We start from the raw sequence: 21,256 nt of genomic DNA, 5'->3' as shown, positions 1-21,256 counted from the left end.
GGAGTTGGTGCTGCTTGGTGCCCACATCGTTGGGGGAGGGCAGCCCCGTTACTCTTTCCACTCCTTCCCCTTTTAAACAGGAGTGTCTGTGAGTGCTAGGCAATTCCTGCCCGCTTCACTTTAGGAAGTGATTTACTTTCTTTTCCCCCCCATTTCCAGCTCCATGGACATACAGATGGAGGGGAATTCCTCCCCAGATGTGGTCTCCTCCCATCTGATTTAAATTACTCAAGAGTGAGGCTTAAGATTCTTTGCAGGTTTAGAACTTTAAACTGATGCTTTAAGAATTAGGACTAGGCCAGCCAGTGGTGGTGCACGCCTTTAATCCCAGCACTCAAGAGGCAGAGGCAGGTGGATCTCTTGGGTTTGAGGCCAGCCTGGGCTACAGAGTGAGTTTCAGGACTGTCAGGGCTACACAAAGAAACCCTGACTCCCGAAAACAAAACAAAAAGGGTTAAGACTATTGAAGTATAGGAATGAGATGCTTGTATTTTGCATGTAGGATAGGAATGAGATGCTTGTATTTTGCATGAAGGACAGACATGAAAGACGTGAATCTTTGAGGGCAGAGGATGCAATTTGAAGAATAATGGTTCCCCAAAGAAGTCCAGGAGCTAATCACCAAAACCTGTGAATAAGCCACTTTAGGTGATAAAGGAACCTTTACAGATAATAAGACAATGACTGGATATAAGGGGGCATCCTGGGCTATCCAGGTAGTCATGGTACCATCAATCACAAGAGCTCAGGACATAGGAAAATGTCTCATCCAATTCCCAAAACTGAGTTTCTCTTCCCACCAATGAAGCTGGAAAGCCACCCTTGGAAGACATCCAAGAAGCAAATGCCAAAACAGAGAACAAACAGGTTTGAAAGCAGACTCCCAGCCCAAGCTCCATAGTGGAATAAATGCCCAGTAGAGCAAGCAAAAGTCTCTTCGAAGGTACACTGGGCAGCGGGATTTTAATCCAACTCAAAAAGCCCGCTAATCACTGACTACATACTATGCACAAATAGCTGGCTCTGAGGATCTAGAACTATCTAGATATACAGGAACCCTGCCCTCCTGAAGCTCACAGAGCACGCAAGTTTTCTTAGCAGACAGAGAATGGCAGGGACGCTCGCTTTCCACAAGGCAAGGAACAAAGCAGATGACCCGGCCTGTGTTCTCTTAGCCATACCAGCTTAAGCAGTTCACCAAATGTCTAAGTAATCAAGTGGAATCCACATACCTGTAGTTTTTGCTACAAGTCATTATACAACATCTGTAGATTCATTATGGTTCACAAACAGTTGTTAGTTATCCACGCAATGAATATCTTAAATCACATCCCGTAATATCAGTTCAGCAATTCTAAAATAACAATTTTGTTATTTGTGTTGAATATGAAATGTTTTCCTGAAGGATTCATGTTTTAAACCCATGCTCCCCATCTGGTGGTGTAATTTGGGAAAGCTATAGAAACTTTAGGAAGTGGAGCCTAGCTAGAATAAGTAGGTCACTAGGTGCAGTCTTGGGGGTCTATTAATCCCCACTCTTTCCTGGCTTACTCTCTGCTTCCTGGCTGCCATGATGTGAGCTGTTCCACCCTCGCTTCCCTGCTATGATGGACAAAACCTTCTAAAACTGTGAGCCAAAATAAATCTTTCCTGCTTTGAGTTGTTTGTATCTGGTATTCAGTCACAGCAATGAAAATCTAATGCAGTTGTCTTCAAAAAAGGGTGTGTTGAAAGAAACTTGCCAAGCATTTTCACAGGGAAATGCCAAGCCACCTTCCTTCATAATGAGTGTACTCTCCGACTTTAACCTCTGCAGTGGCCCCCAGTGCAATTAAAGCCCAACAGCTAATAAGCACACAGCTGTAGTTCGTGGTTGAATTCTCTTACTCTTCCTCTTTGCTCTTTGCACATCACTCAGCTCCCAAATAAATAACACATATGGAGACTTATTTTTACTTTTGAATGCCCGGCTTAGACTGGCTAATTTCTAGCCAGCTTTTCTTAACTCAAATTATACCACCTATCTTTTGTCTCTGGGCTTTTACCCTTCTCTATTTCTGTATATCTTTCCTTTCCTTCTTATTACGTGTCTGGCTGTGTGATTGGGTGACTGCCCCCCCCAGCATCCTCCTCTCCTCTTCTCGCTCCTCCCTCTTCTCTTCTCTATTTATTCTCTCTGCCCGTGAGCTCTGCCTATCGTTTCTCCTGCCTACCTATTGACTGTTCAGCCTTTTATTAGACCAATTAGGTGTTTTAGACAGGCAAAGTAACACAGCTTTACAGAGTTAAACAAATGCAACATAAAAGAATGCAACACGTCTTTGCATCACTAAACAAATATTCCGCAGCATAAATGAATGTAACACATCTTTAATATTCCACAACACACAGCCTCCCACCTACCTGAATGGACACTGCACAAGCCACCAGACTACTTAAACCCATGCCACCTGTGGAATATCACCTCTGACTGCTGGTCCAAGGTAAACAGCCTGTGCCTACTTCTCCAGCCACTCACCACCCTCCAGCTGTGCTGCACCTCTTTCTGTTGGCTTCTGTTAAAGGCCTTTCTACATATAATTCTTCAGTAGAGGTTAGATTTCCACCTCTCCCCACCCCACACTTTCCTTTCAGCTTTCAAGTCCGAGCTGGCCTGCCCCATGTTCAAGGTGACCTTCCTCCCAAACTGAATCAGACCTGCCTGCATTCCTCTTGATTGACAGTCTATACATCCCCTCTATGGTTAAGTAAAGTGACTCTGATTCAACAACACTTGGTGGAATTTGCCATTTTCTGCCTCATATTTTAGGACAGGGACTGCACGTATCTTCTTTACTGTTGGCATGCTGTGTAGTACACAGAAAGATTCTAAAGCAATGCCATTGCTCACTAAACAAGAACTATATATCAGGCATTGTTACAGAGGCTCCATTAGGGAGGTGTTGCAGGGATCTGTCATTTAGATGAGGACACCAAGGCACAGAGAAACTAAGTCCCAGAGACAACAGTGACAAAGTTGGAAGGTGATTCCAGTCAGTGGGGCTCCAGAGCTCATGCCTTGAAGCACTATTCTATCTCGGCTTTACGGAAGCTTGTTAGATGGTGTGGAGTCAGGTGTGTAGTAGGCAGAGCTGAGACGGCTGCACCCAAAGAGAATGTAGCCATGGGCAAGCTCTTCCCACAGGTAAGACAGAGGCGCAGGTACCAGTGAAGATAGAAATAATCATGAGATAAATGATCCATGAGCAAAGCATGGCTGATCAGCAGTTTTCAAAGTTCTGAAACTTGACTCCACTACCGGTCTCCCTCCCCACCCCCCGCCCCAGCACAGTCCTGAGGTGAATATTTCACTGTCAAATCGCACCACCTCACGTCTTGTCCCACTCTCAGAACATCCCCTGTTTATCACACACTTCAGGAGAACAACACAAGAAAAGCAGCAAAGGTGACTGTACCCCCACTCCGTGCCAAGAAGAATATACATTTTACCTTGAAATAGAAATGCTTTGCTGGCATTGTGCAGTCCCGCCACCTGAGTGACTCCCAGGGTGGTGTTCACGAGGTCGAGTTCTGTGATAATGTCCATCTGAAGGTCAGGGTCCATCCCAAAGCCCAACACTGGGAAGAGAGAGATCCATGTTGGTTTAGCAGACAGAGTGCAGGCCGAAAACCATATAGAGCAGGTTACAGAGGAGAGGGGTGGTCAGAATTCATCTAAGGCAGTCAGGAGTGCTGGGGAGCTTCTCCAGGGAGAACAGGAAAGCAACTCCACCCTACACTCCCTCTCAAAGCTCAGTTTCTTTCTACCCTCCTCCACCCCACCAACTCACTCCATTATAGATGGCTAACCCCACACCCAAACTCCCTGGGGCCAAATAATTTTCAGAATTCAGAATATATCACAAGTTGAGAAGGAAACATGGCCCACATGTTATGTTTTATGTAACAACCTCAGCAAAGTCTGGGTCAGTGCCCTATAATCAAATTCTACGGTATTTCTGGGTTGGAAAAGTGTGATGTTTTCTCCTAATTGAAATAATGACTTAAATAGCCCAATATCCCTTCAGGTCACATTTTTGTCACCAGATAAATTCAATTCAGGACAGTTTTGTGGTCTGATGAATTGTGAAGAAGTTTTGGATCTCTAGACTTTTTAGGTGTGAGGATGGGTTGGGGGGTTCGGGACTGCGGTGCGGATTGACCTGCCTCAGACACAGATGCAACAACAGATCCTGCACAGAGCAATCCCCATCACCCAGGGGCCACCAACTGCAACACAGGGGCAGGAAGCAGTGGAGATGGGGTGCTGCCCCTACTGGAGAATGGTGGCAGGAAAGAGGAACGCTCAGACCAGCAGGTACATATGTCCCTCCAAAGGACTCCTGGATAGAAACTTAGATGCCTGGACACCTCTTATTAGGGAAGAAATGTGGCTGAATCCCCTAGTCTGGGAAAGGCAAATCCCAGAGGGTGTCTTTTACCCGGGGAGTGTTCTGTGGAATGACTCATTCATGATTGCAAAGTGATTTCCAATTACATATATTAATAAGGCTACAGATCACTCCGAGGGACCGTTGTTTGAAGCCATTCATGAAGGCTCTGCTTAGCTCCACTTAGCATCTCAATGGTGGGTTCTGATTGCGCAGTTGGAAATGTTTTAATCAGCAACAGCTGTCAGCTTCCCTCTGATGGCAATGCAGTCGCCCAGGCGGGATTCAGAGAGCATGCACCCAATTTGTCCCACGCAGACTCAGTGAATATTCATCAGGACTTCCTAAGCCCCCACAGTCTCACCGGTCCTTCTCCTACCCCTCCTGTCTACACACATTAGGGGAAGGAAATGTACCCTTCCCCTTTTCCCTATTAGAAAACAGAAACTGCAGCCATGTCAGAAGGCTGGTCAGGAAGGATGCTTTGGAGTTGAAACCCATCATTGTCAAGGCAGAAACTAGGTTAAATCGAAGGCATGGTGCATTTAACTTCCTTCTTGGTTTTTGTCAGGCTCCCCCCACCACTCATCCCCCACCCCCATCTTCTGAGCTGAGAGTGAGAGTTCTTCTCCTTGAAATGCAGCCAGTTACAAGACCTGATGACCCAAAGATAGCTCTCACATCCGTTGTTGGCATTCATTTGTCAGCAGTTTGGGCATGGGGTCACCTGCAGCACTTACGAGGTATCACACATGGTGTGGGTACTAAGGACATGCTCAGGCCGCTTTCATCCCTGATGGAGAGGAGACAATGAGGATAGTTTGGCAATAAATGCCATGAAGAAGATGATAGAAAAAGTACTGGAATTGAAAATAACTCAACAGGGGGAGAGGGCCTGGCTCAAGGAGCAGGGCCAACGCCTGAAAAAAAGCATGTCCACCTGTAGAGAACAGTGAGTGCAAGCCAGGAACATCACGGACTGTTCTAGAAATAGAAGAGGGATAGGCTGGGCTGTAGTGTACAGGGGAGGGGGGCAGAAGGAGATCAAAGACCGGTGTTCTCCCTTCCTCTCCATTGACTTGATAAAACACTATTCACAATCCATCATTGAGGAAAGTCAGGACAGAAACTCAGAGAAGAAACCATGGAGGAACCTGCTGGCTGGCTCAGGCATAGCTAATCTTTTAAAATAGCCCCCGACCACCTGCCCAGGAACAGTGCTACCCAGAGTGGGCCTCGCCCTCCTACATCAATTAACAACCAAGACAATCCCTCACAGGAAGGCCCACAGACCAACCTGATAAAGAAAACTACTCAGTAAGTATCTCTCTTCAAGGTCCGTGAGCTGGCTCAGTACATAAGGGCACCTGCCAGCAAGCCTAAGCCCTGAGTTCAATCCTCATGACCCACATGGTGGAAAGAGAAAACCATCTCCCACAAGCTGTCTGTCATCTCACCTCTAAACTTGCACCATGGCCAGCATCTCCCCACAGCCTCAACCCCACATACACAATAAGTAAATACTAAAAAAATAGATATAAAGACTCTAATGACAGGCGACTATCTTTTCAGCTGACAGTGCTAACTAGGGGCCCAAGGGTCAGGTTATAAAAGGCCTTGGGACCAGTGACAAGGACCTAGGCTATTATTCTGTTTCTACTGGGCTATCATTGGAGGGTTGTGGGGGGTGTGCTTAAGGAGAGGATGGGAGGGCTATGCTCTGATTTACATTTTAAGTATGGATCTAACTTTAAGCTTCCACCTCTGTGCTATTCCTCACGCTACATACCAACTCCGTTCATAGTGCCCGCTCTGAGCAAAGCAAAACGGAGCAAGCTACCCTTCTGTCTTCCCACGTCCCAGCCCCACGGGCCTGCTGTCAGGACTTGTGAGCTTCGATGCCAGCCGCTCCGTGATCACCTTGAACAGACAGGAAAGGAACTAATATTTCAGTTTGATCTATAGTGTTCTGAACCTACACAGCACAAATTAAGTCAAAGGTGATCTCAGAGGACCTCCATGCTGTCTTCCTCTGGCCAGGAACTTTGTAAGTAGCTGGTGCATGTGCTCTTAGCCAGACATGAAGAGAATGAAGCATCTCTGGTGCCCATGCGGCCTCCCATAGGACCTGGCATTTAGCAGGCTCTTAATTCAGAATGGGGTTATTTATTTGGTGTATGGGGGTAGATGGTCCTCACTGTGGTAGCAGTGACCTCAGAGCAATAAGGAAGACCATGAAAAGACAAGAGGGCAAGAGAACTTTCTAAACAGACTACGGCTATCCTAGTTAGGGCTACTATTTGCTGTGATGAAATGCCATGACCAAAACCTATCTGGGAAGGCTTACACTTCATTGAAGGGATGCTCCTCCTAGCTTGCTCAGCCTGCCATCCTCACTCACAATGTGGTGGGCCTTTCCCCATCAATCACCTATTTTTAAAATGCCCTACAGGCTTGTTTGCTTTACAGCCTGGTCTTATGGAGGCATTTTCTCAACCGAGCTTCCCTCTTTTCAAGCAACTATAGGTTGTGTCAAGTTGACATAAGCTGACCAGCACAATGGCCGACTGAACTACTGGCCTCACATCTTTACCCACTCCACATGCACCCTCTGTGCTGGGTGACTTCCACAATTCTTCCTACTGGAGTGAATGAAGGACATCTCTCCCGCAGCTCTGAACCCAGCTATGTACCCTGTCTTGGCTGCTGGTGGCATCGGGTGGTGTTGCTTACAAAAGCAGAGGCTTGAATGTGCTGATACAGTGGGAGCTCATCGTGATGAGATCATAGCTTTAGGGATGGGCCCCTGGTCCAGGAGGACAGTGCAGACACACAGTGCAGCCAACTTGCCTAAATGTGGAGTGGCATTCTGCTGGACCCTGCCTACATAAGGCAACACCAGACCCACCTACATGCATCTGAACACAACAAACACTTGTTGCTGTAAGTCACGACTTGAGGTAGCTTGCTGTGCAACAGTATATTGTGACAACAGAGAATCACTGCAGAAACCAAAGACCCTCAAAGATGGTCAGTCTAACAATACACAAGTCTCCCTGTCTAGGTGGTCTGCAGTGGGACAAGCCTAAAAGATGCCCAAGCAGACCCTGTGGATCTGACAAAATACACTAATACTGTCCTCTTGTCCCCATCCCCAAATGAGGACATAGTGCTCTCAGTCCAGAACATAGTGTGGAAATACGAGTTCTCTGTTGTTAGGAAGTATCACCCCTGAGAGCCTCAGTTTCCTTGTCTGTAGAAAGGATGGTACTGCCTCCCTGACACCTCACAAACAGGCTCAGGCTGCATACAGTAGGTACTCAGCTGGGGTTTGGTTCATAAGACTAACTCTCCAAACCATTCCAGCCTTGATCCTGTACTCTGCAGAAGCTAAAGAAGCAACTCAGGCAGCCCTCCTCCATTTTGCTCTTTATATAAAGACACGCCATACAAATGGGGGGGAAAGAAACCAATTGGCTTCAGGACGCAGTTCTGTTCTCTCCCTTTAATTAGTCCCTTTCAGGACAATGCCCAATGCTGATAGAATAACACATTGCACATGGCATAGGGAATCAGGAAACCCATTAATAAGGAGCCATCTACATGGCCTCTCCTGGACCTTGCATCATGTGAGACCCTAGCTCCATCAAACATGGTTTATTTCCAGGCTTCTGTCTCCTGTCCGTGCAGCCAGCTCCTGTCATTTCCTAGGAAACTCTATTAAAGTTTTCTGCTTTTGACATAGCAGTTCGACAAATGGCTAAAAGTGGGCATTGGAATTAAGCAGGATAAAAAGCTCCTGGGGAGGAGATATTTTCAGAGCCTGGAAAGCGGCAGTCAGTGTGACAGAGGCACTTGAGGTCTGGATCTGGTATTCAGAACTCACTTTAGCTGGGATACCTGCTGTTTTCCAGGCCACTGCTGGCTGCTCTTCAGCCCTGGCCAAGGAGGGCTTCAGCCCAAAGCCCTTCAGTTTGCCTTTGATGCCCAGGACTTCCAAGCACAGCTTCCTGGGTCTGTCTCACTTCAGATCTAATCTGCCTCGCCGTAGCAGCTGCTTTTCTGGTCCATGCAGAGCACAGTGACACAAGAAGGAGACTCTACAACCTCCTCTGATGATGGGATTGCATGGCCACTTGATCTTAATATCTTGAAGAGGAAGGTTCTTGAAGACTATACTTTATGCTTCTACAAGTTGGCCCATGCTTGATAGGATTGGGGAAGGGGAAGGGGAATTGCTTCAAGTAGAAAAATCTCTCCTTTCCAGCAGGGGGCAGCAGGAGGCACTGAGTAGGCACTGGGGGATGTTGATGTTTTGGGTACCGCCCTCATTCTGGTGACCCCGCCAAAAAAAACTGGAAAGCAAGGAAGGCTTAAGCACTGAGCTCATCATGCTGCCACTTCCAAGCTACATGAGAAAACCTGTGGGTGCAGGATGCTCTTACTGCTATTCATCTGCCCATCCATCTACTCCAGTGGGCCTGGAAAGCCCAGAACTGGAGAAGCGTGCACCACCGCCCATCTCCTCTCTGTGCTCCAAAGGTTCTCTGGGCCGGAGTGGTGCGAGCAGCTTGCTCACAATACCTGCTATTAGATGGTTGCATGTGAAGCTGCCTCTGCACTGCAGTCTTGGTTTAATTAAAATGTGTCTGATATCATCTCCTCATTGCCATTAAAAGCCGGTGAGATCTGAGCAGCTAAGTGGGCCACATGTTTACTTCATCTAGGACTGTTAACATCCCAGACAACAATTGTCTCACTTGACAAATAAACTCTCCAAGCAGCTGTTTGGATCCTGATACAGTAATCACCAGTCGGCCTTTGCAACCTAAAGATGGATGTGGGATGTAGGGATGGAGCTTCCTATGCAAAATCAAAGAGGCTACTTCCGGAAACTCACCACAGATACTCCCTCCAGCTACGAGAAACTGCAAACATACAAAGCAAAGGAAATATTCTTCCATTTCCTTAATTCTTCCAATAATTTATGAAGAAAAAATATGTGGCCTTAGCCAATCAAGTAGTTACTACCAAGAAGCGCTTGGGGATGGGTTGGGGGCTGTCACGTCTTTAGGTCGTTCCTGCCATTGCTCAGTGCTTCCTTGGGCCTGCACTGAATTCTACCTTATCCTTCCAAAGCCTTCAAGAACCACTCACACACCTCACCGCCCCGTCAAAGCCTTCCAGGTGCACAGCCACCATGTGGTCACACCTCCCCTCCCATGTATGTCCTGAACACCAACTTCTCACAGCCTCTTACTCTTCCCACATCACCTGGTGCAACAAGAATGCTTTCCAGTTTCCACCAAGATTCTCTGCAAAGCTGCAAGTTCTCCAGTCATCAAGAGGGGAGTCCTCTCTCTGTGCAGCACCTAGCAAGCCACCCACAGGGAAGACCCCCACCTCGGGGTCTCTGCAACGGACGGATAATGGAAACTCAGCCTGGCCCTGCATGCACACAGTTTTTGGCAACTTTTCAAAGGAGCCATGAAAACAAGGGATGTAGGCATTTGGGTGGTAATATGAAATGATACAAAAATGACCATCAGATTGCTTCTTTACCATCTGACTTCTCCCTGTCTTCCCTTCCTCTGTAGGCTGTGCCCAGCACAAGAGTCACCTCCTCCCAGTGGGTAGCCCAGCACTAGCAGATCCAATCCTCATCTTCTTGGGGCTAGTTTCAGTTCCAAGAAGCAACTATAGGAAGCTCCAGGAAGCTTTGGGTCTGGCAGCTTACAGACGGAGCTCCGGAAACACACTGAGGTTCTTTTGTCTCTAGAGAAATGTTTCCTTGTGGCTCTGGGATTAAGCAAAAGAAAGCCTTAGTCCCCTTTGGTCCTGGGAAGTGAGAGAGGGCAGCTGGAAGCACCCAGACTCCTAACTGCCCAAGAAGAGCGCCTGGGGCAAGAGGGGAGGGAACTTTTTAAGTCAACTAAAGGGGGTAGGGGGACTCCTCAGTCCTCTCAAGGTAAATCAGCTGCCTGGCCTGGGAAGGAAACTGAACCTCTAGAGGAGGAAATGAGGGTGATAAAGGAGACCCGACAGAGGGACAGGGAATGGGGCCATGAGTCCGTCTGTTCTACGGATCGAAGTCTGTTGTCTAGGGCAATGAGTCTGGTGCCTGACTGCCAAGAGCTATCTCTTCCACTCTTGGCCCTGTTAGTCCACTTCCTACCCCCACCTAACCCCGCCGCTGTCTCCTGACAGCTACTACAAGCTCTGTGAATTAGGCTACATTTTAGAACCCCTGGGACTTGAGGTCAGGGAAGCCTGTGGAAGAGGAAAGAGGGAAGTGAGCGTTAGAGTCCTCACAACCGCATGTCCACAGGGAGAACCTAGTGGGGACCTGGCCATCAGGCCAGTTCCCTTGATCCCCGGTCTCCGCCCTGCAATCTTTGATGGTAGCAGGAGAAACACGGGTTTAGGGGTGGAGAAAATCTTGGGTTGACTCCACTGCTCCAATTTCCCCCTTAATAATTGTTCGCCCAGTCCTTTGGGCAGGGAGCAGGTAGAGAACACTCACTGGAGTTCTCCTCCGGGGGCCATGTGGGAGCCACGGAACAGCTCGCCAGGGTCCCACTTTCTCCCGCAGCCCTCTCCCGCGGGGCGTCTGGCTCCCGGAGCCCTAGCCGCGCCTGCCAGCAGCAAGCGCTCCCTCTGCGGGTGGGACTTCCGCGGCTCGGGGACAGTCGCGTCCACCGCACCCTGCAAGTTCAAGGATGTAAGGCTCGCTGGGCACGCTGCAGCGGGTTCTGACTCCCCAGAACCGGGAAGCTGGTTGCTAGCCACATTCGGGTGCGACCACTCGGCCGCACCCCTCACACTGAATGCCCGCAGCTGCGTCCCCTGGGAAGAGGACGTTCGCAGGGGAGGCATCTTTTCCAGAGCTTTTACCCCGAACTGTGCTAGGTGATCAGAGACCCAAGCACGCTGCCACCCTTCTCTAGCCCGTTAGAGATGGGTTCCGCGTCTCTGCAGCCCGGAACAGCACAGCGCTACCACCACCACCACCTTCCCCCATATCCCTAACGCCCAGCCTTGCTTACCTGTCCTGGCGGTGCACACACAGAACCACAAAACTAAAATCACATCCATCGGCATCGCTCCAGAGGCTCCCCGCCAAGCAGGGTGCACCAACGCCAGCAAGAAACCAATGCTTCGGAAAGCCGGGGCGCTCTGGGCTCGGAGCCGCCAAACTTGCTGGCGGGCAGCAGGGGAGGTGGCTCGGCAGCGCCGGGTGCCGCGCTCGGGGATCGCGCCCGGGAAGGCAACCCCGGCCGCCCCGCCCCCAGCCCACCCCCCACCGCGGGCGGGGGCCGCGTGGGGCTCGGGCCCTGAACCCGGCTGCCGCTGCGCTCCCCCTGAGCTAGGGCGAGAGCGCCGAGCTCCGCCACTCCCGCAGGTTGCCCTGGGCGCCTGTGCGGATCTCGCTCGCCTCCGGGGCTCTGGAGCAGTAAGGATCCCAGCTATCAGCGCTGCGCGGCTTCACGCCCCCGCCTTTGCCACTGCGCCGCGCTGCGGGCTACCCAAGTTGCCACAGTTCATCCCCGCCGGGTCCGAAGCCTCCCAGTCCGCGTGCGTGGGTTTTGTTCCCTGGGGGAACCAGACCTAGGAGGTGTCAAGGAGTGCTCCCAGCCCCTCCTTGGAAAGCAACTACTAGCGATTCGCTCCAGCAAGTGGATGGGGAGGAGCAGGTGGTGGAGTGGATGGAGGTGATGGCTGAGTCCTGGACGGCCACCTGTACTTTCTATCCCCAGCCGGAGACCCCTGTGACTGGATACTGGCTTTTAGGGGTGCAGGTGGAGGGTGCTGAGACGGAAGGTACGGAACAAGTCCCTGAGCTTGGAGAAACCTATGGCTGAAATTGAAGGAGCGGTTGCAAAGCCTCTTTCTACAGGCCAAATGCTGCCACATAGGGGAAGTTCTAAACCATTCTTTTTTCTCTTGTGTGACTTTCTGGATGGTTTTCTCCAATACACGCTCTCTGGGCCTCTCTCTCTCTCCTTTCCGTGGGGACCCTGACCCAAACACCACTCTGTAGAGAGTAAAGCTCAGCTTTGCTGGCGACCAGTGGACAAGCAGAAGAGGGGTCTCTCCTTTCTAGAGTACCCTCTGTTACCCGAACCTCCCTATGAGGGCCCCTGTATGCCCATCTATCTATGGATGATGCAGTCACAGAACCTGAAAGGTCAGAGCCTCTGGTTTACACATTCGTGTTATGTGACCCGAAGCCCCCAGGGCCCCAGCTTCCCCCAATACCCAACACCCAACACCACTCTGAGACACATAAATCTATATATTCTCTGGGATCCCAGAGGAAAAAGACTAACATCTTCAAAGAGCCCTGCTTCACTTCCAGGATTTCTCCCTGGCATTTGCACACGCTCCATGTTCCTATAGCCTTAAATTTGCACACCTTTAAACCCAGGAGACCAGGGAAAGCCCTCGACTTAATGGCACAGCTTATGAAGAGGAAAAGTTTTACCTACACATTCCTCTGACTTTTGTCCTATTTTTCAGGACATTCTGTATACAAACTATCGTCCACTTATTCCATATATGACTTTCCCTGGGCAGGTGATGAGAGGGACCGTGAAGTCTCAGCTTGAAAAGTGCCCTCTGCAATGCAGTTGAACTGGACTATTCCAGAGTGAATGATGTCGAGTCTCAACTTACTCTTCAGCGTGTGTGTGTGTGTGTGTGTGTGTGTGTGTGTGTGTGTGTGCCTGTTCCTTTGGAGGCCAGAGGATGTTGGATGCCCTGCTGCTGGAATTGCAGGTTATGTAGCATGTGTGCTGGATACTTGTGTCCACTGAAAGAGCAGCAAGGACTTTTAATCACTGAGCCATATCTCCACATCCAACTTTTATTTTATGTGTTATATGTCTGAGGATAACCTTGAATCCTGATCCTCCTGCCCTCTCCTCCTAAGTGCTATCATTATAGGTCTGAGCCACCACACCTAGTTCATGTGGTGCTGGGGTTGGACCCCAAAGCCTTGTGCATTCTGGGAAGCACTCTACTGGTTAAACTGCCTCCCCAGTCTCTTACTCTCCAGCTTTCTCAAAATTCAACTTGGCCCCAGAGCAGACCCTTATTCCTGTGTCTTCATCACAGACTCCGACTTTCCCTTCTTCCTGGAGCATGTTGCATGTAATGCCAACATTAAAGTCAAACACTTGGCAGGAAATAAGGTTTATCATGACTAACTAGGCCTCCTGAGGAAAGACGCCATACACCAGGCTGCACTGTGAGAACCATGCTCCCCTCTAACCCTCCTTCAGTCGTCAATGCAGCTCCATAGCCTCTGGGGGCTCCGAACTGTGTTTCCCAAGGTCTCAGAGGTATCAGAAGCCCTAAGAGTCACCGTGCTCCCAGCAAGGGTTCCCTTTGCTGGCTTGGATTGCCTGTGGCTTGGATTCTATCTTTTGAGCCCTAATCTTCAAGGCTGTGATCTGGTCCTGTGGGGTGGGGGTGTTGGTGTGTTTCATTTAAAAAAAATTAAGTGAGACATATGTTCTGTCACAGCTCTGCAGCTTCGCATCCATTAGCAGTAACAAGAGTTAATCTCAACAAGCTCGTAAATCTTCCTAGATAGCTAAGTACCTCAGTCTCCTCAGGAAAGTGCACTCCTGAGTGAGGATTTGGGGAGCTGGGCCATCAGAGAATAGACCCAGTGAATTTCTGTTGTGCGGTGAAGGGTCCATATGCTATGTATGTGTCCAGTGGCGGAAGGTGGCCATATTACCGTGTTCCCAGCAGAAACAAGACTCACAACCTGAACCCAGGTCTGTGTTAAATCTGCTGGGGAATAAAATGCCACAAAAAGTAGGTGTTTGACTGGAATTTTCCAGTGGTGGAACTTCCTGTGAGTCCCCCATGTCTTTATACATAATGCTAAGAACATCATTTATTTCACCAAGTTAGGCTTGGAACCTTTCTTTGGTCTGTCTGCACCCTCCTTTTTTCCTCCTCAGGAAAGTCACTCAACATCATGGCATGTATTCCATTTCTGTGAAATCTCCAGAAAAACAAATTCATAGAAACAGGAAGTTGATGAGGAGTGAGGAGGAGGATGGGGGAATGATGGCTAAAGAATTCAGGGTTTACTTTTGGGTCGTAAGATATTCGGAAGTTGTTGGGTGTGTGACTCTCATAGACTTCACAATGTACTAAAAGCCATTGAATTATGTGCTTTAGGTAAATCATGTGACGTGTGACTGATATCTCCAATTGTTTTTGGAAACTTCCTTTAATGATGTCTGTAATACGACCAAGTAAGACTCTCGGTTTCTGGTTTCTCCTGCCCAAAGATGTTCTCTGCTAACTTCTAAGGGAAGACACTGGCCTTCACTGCACAATCCAATCAAATAACCCACAGCTACCCTCTGCCAGCATGCAAGCCATCAAAAACCCAGCAGAATCCATGAGGAAAGGGGGTCTTCTCAGCAGCCCCAGTGTTCCCAACCCCTCTGACCCATTCTTATCTCTTCCCAGCTGCTCTCTCTGCCTCCATACTTGCCCCTTACAATTCAGTCACTCCATGGAGATCACAGTCTGCCTCCCAAACTGCATCAGATTGTATTGTGAAGGCACCACATGCTTTGGTTGCAGGACACCAAGAGACCAAGCTGGAATGGAGCCAGAAGTGTCCTGCCTGCTGGCTAAGTTTTCACGGTGCTGGGAGGTACCCCACAGGCTGCTGGGAGAGTATTGTCATCCACAGCCTTACACAGCTGTGAACCCTGCATGCTACACTACCTGTCTGCCAGACAAGATGTGCCCGTTGGTACAGTAGTGGCATGATGGTAGAGAGGGCAACCAACCATTTCTTGAAGGTATTTACCAAATCATATTCCCTTGTCCCACATCCTGCATTAGTCACTGTGTTTTATAGCAATCCAACTACCTTCCAAGGCCCTGACTCAGCTTCCTACCTCTCTCGGCCCATGCCCCCTCTCTCAGTCTAGGTGGGCTTTCTTGCTGCTCCTCCAACAGACTATCTTCCCTGTGCTTTGTTTTCTTCCTACCTGGAAGGCTACATCCATAAACCATTGTGTTGTTCTCTTTGAACACAACTCTTAGATCTCTGCTGAAAAGTTGTCTCCCTAGGAAGATGCTGCCTAAAGCAGTATGTCATCAACCCCCAGAGCTCTTGCCTTCACTTCCTTTCCATGTGGGGTATGATGAACAATATTATTCACACATTTATGTGTGTGTTCTCCGTCTCTCGGACGGTAATACAGAGCCCTGAGAGTAGGGCGTTTGTCTTTCTGATTACCTCCATTTCCTTCCACCAGAGCAGTGCCTGGCTCATGTCGGAGGTCTGATGTCGGAGGTCTGATCATTGCTTACTGAATGAAAGAAGCAACGCCTTTGCCACTGGAACCATCACGGAGAACCAGGCTTTTCTGGTCGACAGTGACCGAGGCAACAACCAAACTGCCTTGTCCTGTTGACCTCCAGGGCTGCTCTAAGCTGACTTCCTTCAAGACAGCGGCTCTGACAGAGTGAGGAGGAGTGAGGAGAAGTCCTTGCCAGTATAGAGACTCAGTCCACAGATGAGGGAGAAATCTGAGATTGAGAAACTACACACATCTTTTGTTGCTTTCTAAGCTCCCTTCCTAAGCCAGTCCTCTTTGTCCAAACAGCCTTAGAATGTCTTCACATAAGGGGGCGTATGGTCCGTTTCCTTATAAAATGAGAGGACGTGGAGTAAAGAGGCTCAGTCATTAAGAGCACATACTGCTCTGACAGAGGACCCGAGTTCAGTTTCCAGCACCCACATTAGATGGCTCACAACTGCCGGTAGCTCCAGCTCCAGGGGATCTGACACGGTCTTCCGCCCTCCACAAACACCTGTACTCACATGCACATGCCCACACACAGACACCCATGCATTCACATAATCAAACTTTCTAAAACTTAATAATAAATAAATATTTAAATGGAGACAACGAGGGGTTGGTATTATCACACACTGGATTGTGCCTCCCACTCTGCCCCAAGACATGGTCAATTCCCATCCCCTAGTACCTGAGAATTAGACCTTATTTAGAAATAGGCTCTTTGTACCTGTGATTAAGTTGAGATCATCAGAGAGAACCCAGTCTCATATGACTGCGGGGCTCCATGTTTCTGGAGAGCAGACAAAAGGAGACACCAGGAAGCACAAGGGAACCGCTTGCAGACTACCATGAGCAGGGGCTGCTGGGGGCTGGAAGGGGCGGGACAGCAGACTCCCAGGAGGGTTCAAAGAGACTCAACCACTTCCTTGACTTCACAGTCAAAGCTTCAGAGCTGGGAGTGGCTAAATCCCTCTGCTTCAAAGTTCTCAGATTTGAACTACTCAGTTAGGATGGCCCTAGAGAATCAATAAAGTGCCAAGTTGCTGGTAGAGCCAGGAAGGCATAGCAACATTCAAGCTTCTTCCTTTACAGGCATGGTACCAAGTGCCCTACAGAAGCTGGAAGGCCGGTAAGAGAAGGTGTTTTCAGTTCTTGAAATGCATGTGCATTCAAAGAGGGGTTGAGTGGATGTGCCGTCCTCTGGGTCACTATTTCTATGTGAGTATTTAAGCTCTACTGATGACAAGTTTGAGCTTTTCTCTAATGGATACAATCAACTTCAATCACATTCAAATTAGAGGGACCTTTGTTCTTCTGATTTAACTATTATACCCAGTCTTAAAGCCTCAAACACTTTTAAAATAGAGCTGGATATAGGTCAGTAGGGGAAATAGGTAGAAAAATCTACAAATAGGCACATGGATAAAGACAGTTCATAATGCTTATGATGTAACTGTTCTAATCCATCACACAACCACCTCAGATGAAGGTCAGGTTACTAAGGACACAATCAAGGTGTTGGTAAGTGATAAGTAAGCAGGATAATGAGGGGCAAGCTGTTCCTCATCCAAGCATTGGATCCATGATCAAGGGGGATGCTCAGAGTGGTTGCAATGGATTAACTCATGTGTTCCCCCAAAACAACCCAATTAGCAGATGGGATTATTATACCTATTTTATAGATATGGAAATGGCCATTGGCCAGATAAATAGCTGAGCCAAGCTTTAAACTCAGGCAGGATGACTACAGGCATGCACTGCATTATTAAACTATACTATGTGTCCTTGAATTAAGCCTATGATTCATTCTCCTTGAGGTCTTTAGGGACCTCAAACAAACCACACACCAGAGCACTACTCCCTGCCGAGCTCTTAACCCATTGAGAAATAAGAAAATTCAACAGGAGGCCAAAACATCCCCTCATTAATACAAGGGGCAGTCCTAAGAGAGTAGAGCCTTCTGCAAGAGCCAGAATGGACTAGCCATCTGCTCTCCCTCCAGGCTGGACCTTGCCACAGCCATCTGCCCACTGAACTGGATGAGAACAGAAAGCAAAGTGACCTCCTCAAGAAAGAGAGGCCAAGGGTTTGCCTCCTTACTCTGACGGGATGCGAGAGTGGGAAGTGGGTTTAAAGGCCAGCAGTGTTCAAGGAAAATCACTCACCATGGGAACCAAGAGAGCAGGAAAGAGGTGATCCAGGGGATAGCAGCCCTGTGCCATTTAAACAGAATCTACAAAGGCTCTGCCTGTCATCCAGGGCTGTGCACAAAGCATTCACCCAGGCCTTCTTTTCTGAGCCTTAAACAATCCTTTATTCGTGTTAGAAGCACATTTATCATGATTCTGCAGGAGAACTAGGAGGAAGGCGTACTTTTCAACTCACACTGAGCTAGGAAAGACACCGCCTACCTCACCAAGGTGTGGACTTGAGGCTGGGGCAGAGCTCAGTGGTCCAGCCATTGTCTTGCACGCATGAGGACCTGGGTTCAATCCCCAGCACCACGAAATGAGGTGTAAAACCTAAGGGTCAAATACAGCTCTCACAAGCAGGTTTGCCAACCCAAAGCAAGGGAGAGCTATTGGTGGATTTCAGAAGATGGGGTGGGCAATGGAAGAGGTGCTTTTGATGAGAGAGAGAAGGCTCTTGTTGCTTTATGCAACACACTCTCACATTAGCCCATGGGGTTGATTCTGCTGTCTCCAATGCTTTCAGGCTCTTACCCAGCATCAAAAGCCAAACAATGTCTTCTTGCTGACAGAGTGACAATGAACTCCACATTTCTGAGTAGTTCTCTGGCCCCTCCTCCTCACCTCAGTACGTCTTACTCTCTGTGTAAAGATTTTACTTGGTAAGGGTTTTATTTGGTATCAAATAATAGGAAAAACTCCCAGATAAATAACCACTCTTCTTAGGTAAAATAGTTCTAGAGTTGGGCAGTCCAAGGCTAATTCGCCTGCTCTATGGAGCCCTTGGGGACCCTGGTCCTTTCAAATATTTTCTCCATCATCTCTAAGATGTAGTTATTGGCTTTGTTGTTCTGTTTGGCTGCCAGCATTCCAGCCATTGCACCTGTATTCCAGATAGCAGACTGTAGGAGAGAAAGAGAGCAGGTCTGCCTGGGAGCTTCACATATCACTTCCACTTACCTTTAAACAGAACCTGTTCTCATGGCTGCTCCACACACATCTCCTGCCTATGGTTGCACAATGGCCACAAAACACACAGCTGGCTCTTTTTTCTCATAATATTCAGAAGAATTAGTATTGTTCAACTCTCCATGCTGTTAGCAACACTAAACATTGGGTGTTGCATGTCTTCGAGTTGGCTAGGGTTCAACTCCACCAGGCTGACTACTGATAAGCCATTCTGATGCACACTGCAGGAGGTGGACTGGCCCTCCTCCCAGTGCAGGTCTGTGACATTATCCCAGTTGCCCTTCCTCTTTGATGGCCATGGTGTAGCCAGGACATGTTCTTCTCAAAGACCAAAGGGGCACAAAAAGAAAACAGGTGGCGCCTTTAAGGTCTAGACACAGACAGCCACTGCCACCTCAGCCCACAGGCCGCTGAAGGGAGAACAAGTGCATTGTAGACAAGCTCGGGGCCCACCCGTGATGAGGACATCACAAGATTGTGATCTAGAGGAAGTAAAGAAAGCAAGCCAGGGTGATAACACACGTGGCTAGGGTCAGACAATCCTGAAGAAGAAAAGACAGGGGTCCAGAGACACTTGTCAGGCCCCTGGACACCTCTTAGAGCATAGCAGCTGTGTGAGAGATCAGCACAGTGCCATCACTATGATTCTCACTCTGTCTCAAGGCACCACGTAGATTAAGAGCACTCACAAGGAGCCAGGGAGAGAGGCAGTAGCCAGAAAGATGGCCATGGCAACTTCCACTGTTGAAAAGCTGAAACAGGGACAATCCTTTAATATCATTTATCAAAAATCTTAAGCCAAGAAAGAATAAATTCATCTCCAAGATGCCTCTGCCAGGAGACACCAGCCCACTGCCCCACAGATGTCTGTCCTCTGGGCTCTGAGGAGGGATGTCGGTGCTTCATATTGCATGGAAACCACCGGACCATCAAGTCCTAACTGGCCCTCTCAACACATATGACACTTTCAAACTTCATCCATTATCCCATTATCTGCACACATGTGTATGTATGTGTACAGGGACACAAGTGTGTACTGTATGTGCATGTGTGTGTATTTGTGGAGACCAGAGGACAGCCTCAACTGTCCTTCCTCAGCTGCTATCCATCCTGTGTTTTGAGATGGCCTCTCACTGGCCTGAAGTTTGCCAGTAGGCTGGCTGGCTGGCCAGTGAGTCCCAGGCATGCTGCTGTCTCCACCTCCCCAGTGCTGGGGTTACAAGCAGGCACCACTCCACGCAGCTTTTCTCATGTGGGTTCTGGGGTAATCAGGTCAGCTCTTCATGGAAAACGTACTGACAGAGACATCCCCAGGCCCCTCTGCCCCATCTTAAACTACTCAGATGCACCTTTGTACTATCATTGTGTTTGCTTCCAGCTGACTGCAAGCTCATCCCAGCATCTCCACTGACCTTTACATCTTCCCCACAGGCCCACATCACATTTCAAGAGCCCTGACCAAGACACTCAGCCAGATGGAATGTCTGTGAACCTCAGTCACAGGCCTCTCCTAAGTATGAGTGAACGCCAAGCACAGGCCTTTCCCAGGTGTGTGAACCTCACAGTCACAGGCCTTTCCCAGGGGTGTGTGTGTGTGTGTGTGTGTGTGTGTGTGTGTGTGTGTGTGTGTGTATGTGTGTGTGAACCCCACAGTCACAGGCCTTTCCCAGGTGTGTGAACTTCACAGTCACAGGCCTTTCCCAGGTATGTGAACCTCACAGTCACAGGCCTTTCCCAGGGGCGTGTGTGTGTGTGTGTGTGTGTGTGTGTGTGTGTGTGTGTGTGTATGTGTGTGTGTGTGTGAACCTCACAGTCACAGGCCTTTCCCAGGTGTGTGAACTTCACAGTCACAGGCCTTTCCCAGGTGTGTGAATTTCACAGTCACAGGCCTTTCCCAGGTGTGTGAACCTCACAGTCACAGGCCTTTCCCAGCTGTGTGTGTGAACCTCAGTCACAGGCCTTTCCCAGGTGTGTGTGTGTGTGTGTGTGTGTGTGTGTGTGTGTGTGTGTGTGAACCTCACAGTCACAGGCCTTTCCCAGGTGTGTGTCAACCTCACAATCACAGGCCTTTCCCAGGTGTATGTCAACCTCACAGTCACAGGCCTTTCCTAGGCCAAGGCTTGACCACAGGATGGACTCCATGCTTCAGTGTGTGGATCCCAATATCTGCTTTGAGCATCCGTGTCTCCTACAAAGATGGACCCAGACTATCCTGCAGACATCTAAAGCTTAAGCAAAAGATGGGAACAGGATGTGAGCACCTTGCTCATTAGAAGGCAGTCTGGCTAAGGCGATCAGATGGAGAGAGCATAGCACAGGA

General features: G+C 48.9%; 1 protein-coding gene across 2 annotated transcripts in view; it reads right to left on the bottom strand.

The window, feature by feature from the left end:
• Window positions 1–11,683, bottom strand: part of Nell1 (neural EGFL like 1) — an 850,988-nt gene extending 839,305 nt beyond the window's left edge. The window contains exons 1-2 of one of the 2 annotated variants that reach the window (XM_028880172.2): window positions 11,477–11,683; window positions 3,490–3,618 (exon numbers count right to left, since the gene is read on the bottom strand). In XM_028880172.2, coding sequence (XP_028736005.1) covers window positions 3,490–3,618; window positions 11,477–11,531 — 184 coding nt within the window. In that variant the 5' untranslated portion in view covers window positions 11,532–11,683. The remainder of the gene's footprint in view (window positions 1–3,489; window positions 3,619–11,476) is intronic. The other variant, XM_037199200.1, reaches the window with a different exon arrangement.
• Window positions 11,684–21,256: the final 9,573 nt, after the last annotated feature.

Source organism: Peromyscus leucopus, chromosome 1 (genome assembly GCF_004664715.2).
Source record: "Peromyscus leucopus breed LL Stock chromosome 1, UCI_PerLeu_2.1, whole genome shotgun sequence".
Classification (NCBI taxonomy): domain Eukaryota; kingdom Metazoa; phylum Chordata; class Mammalia; order Rodentia; family Cricetidae; genus Peromyscus; species Peromyscus leucopus.
This window is presented reverse-complemented; position numbering and strand designations above follow the sequence as displayed.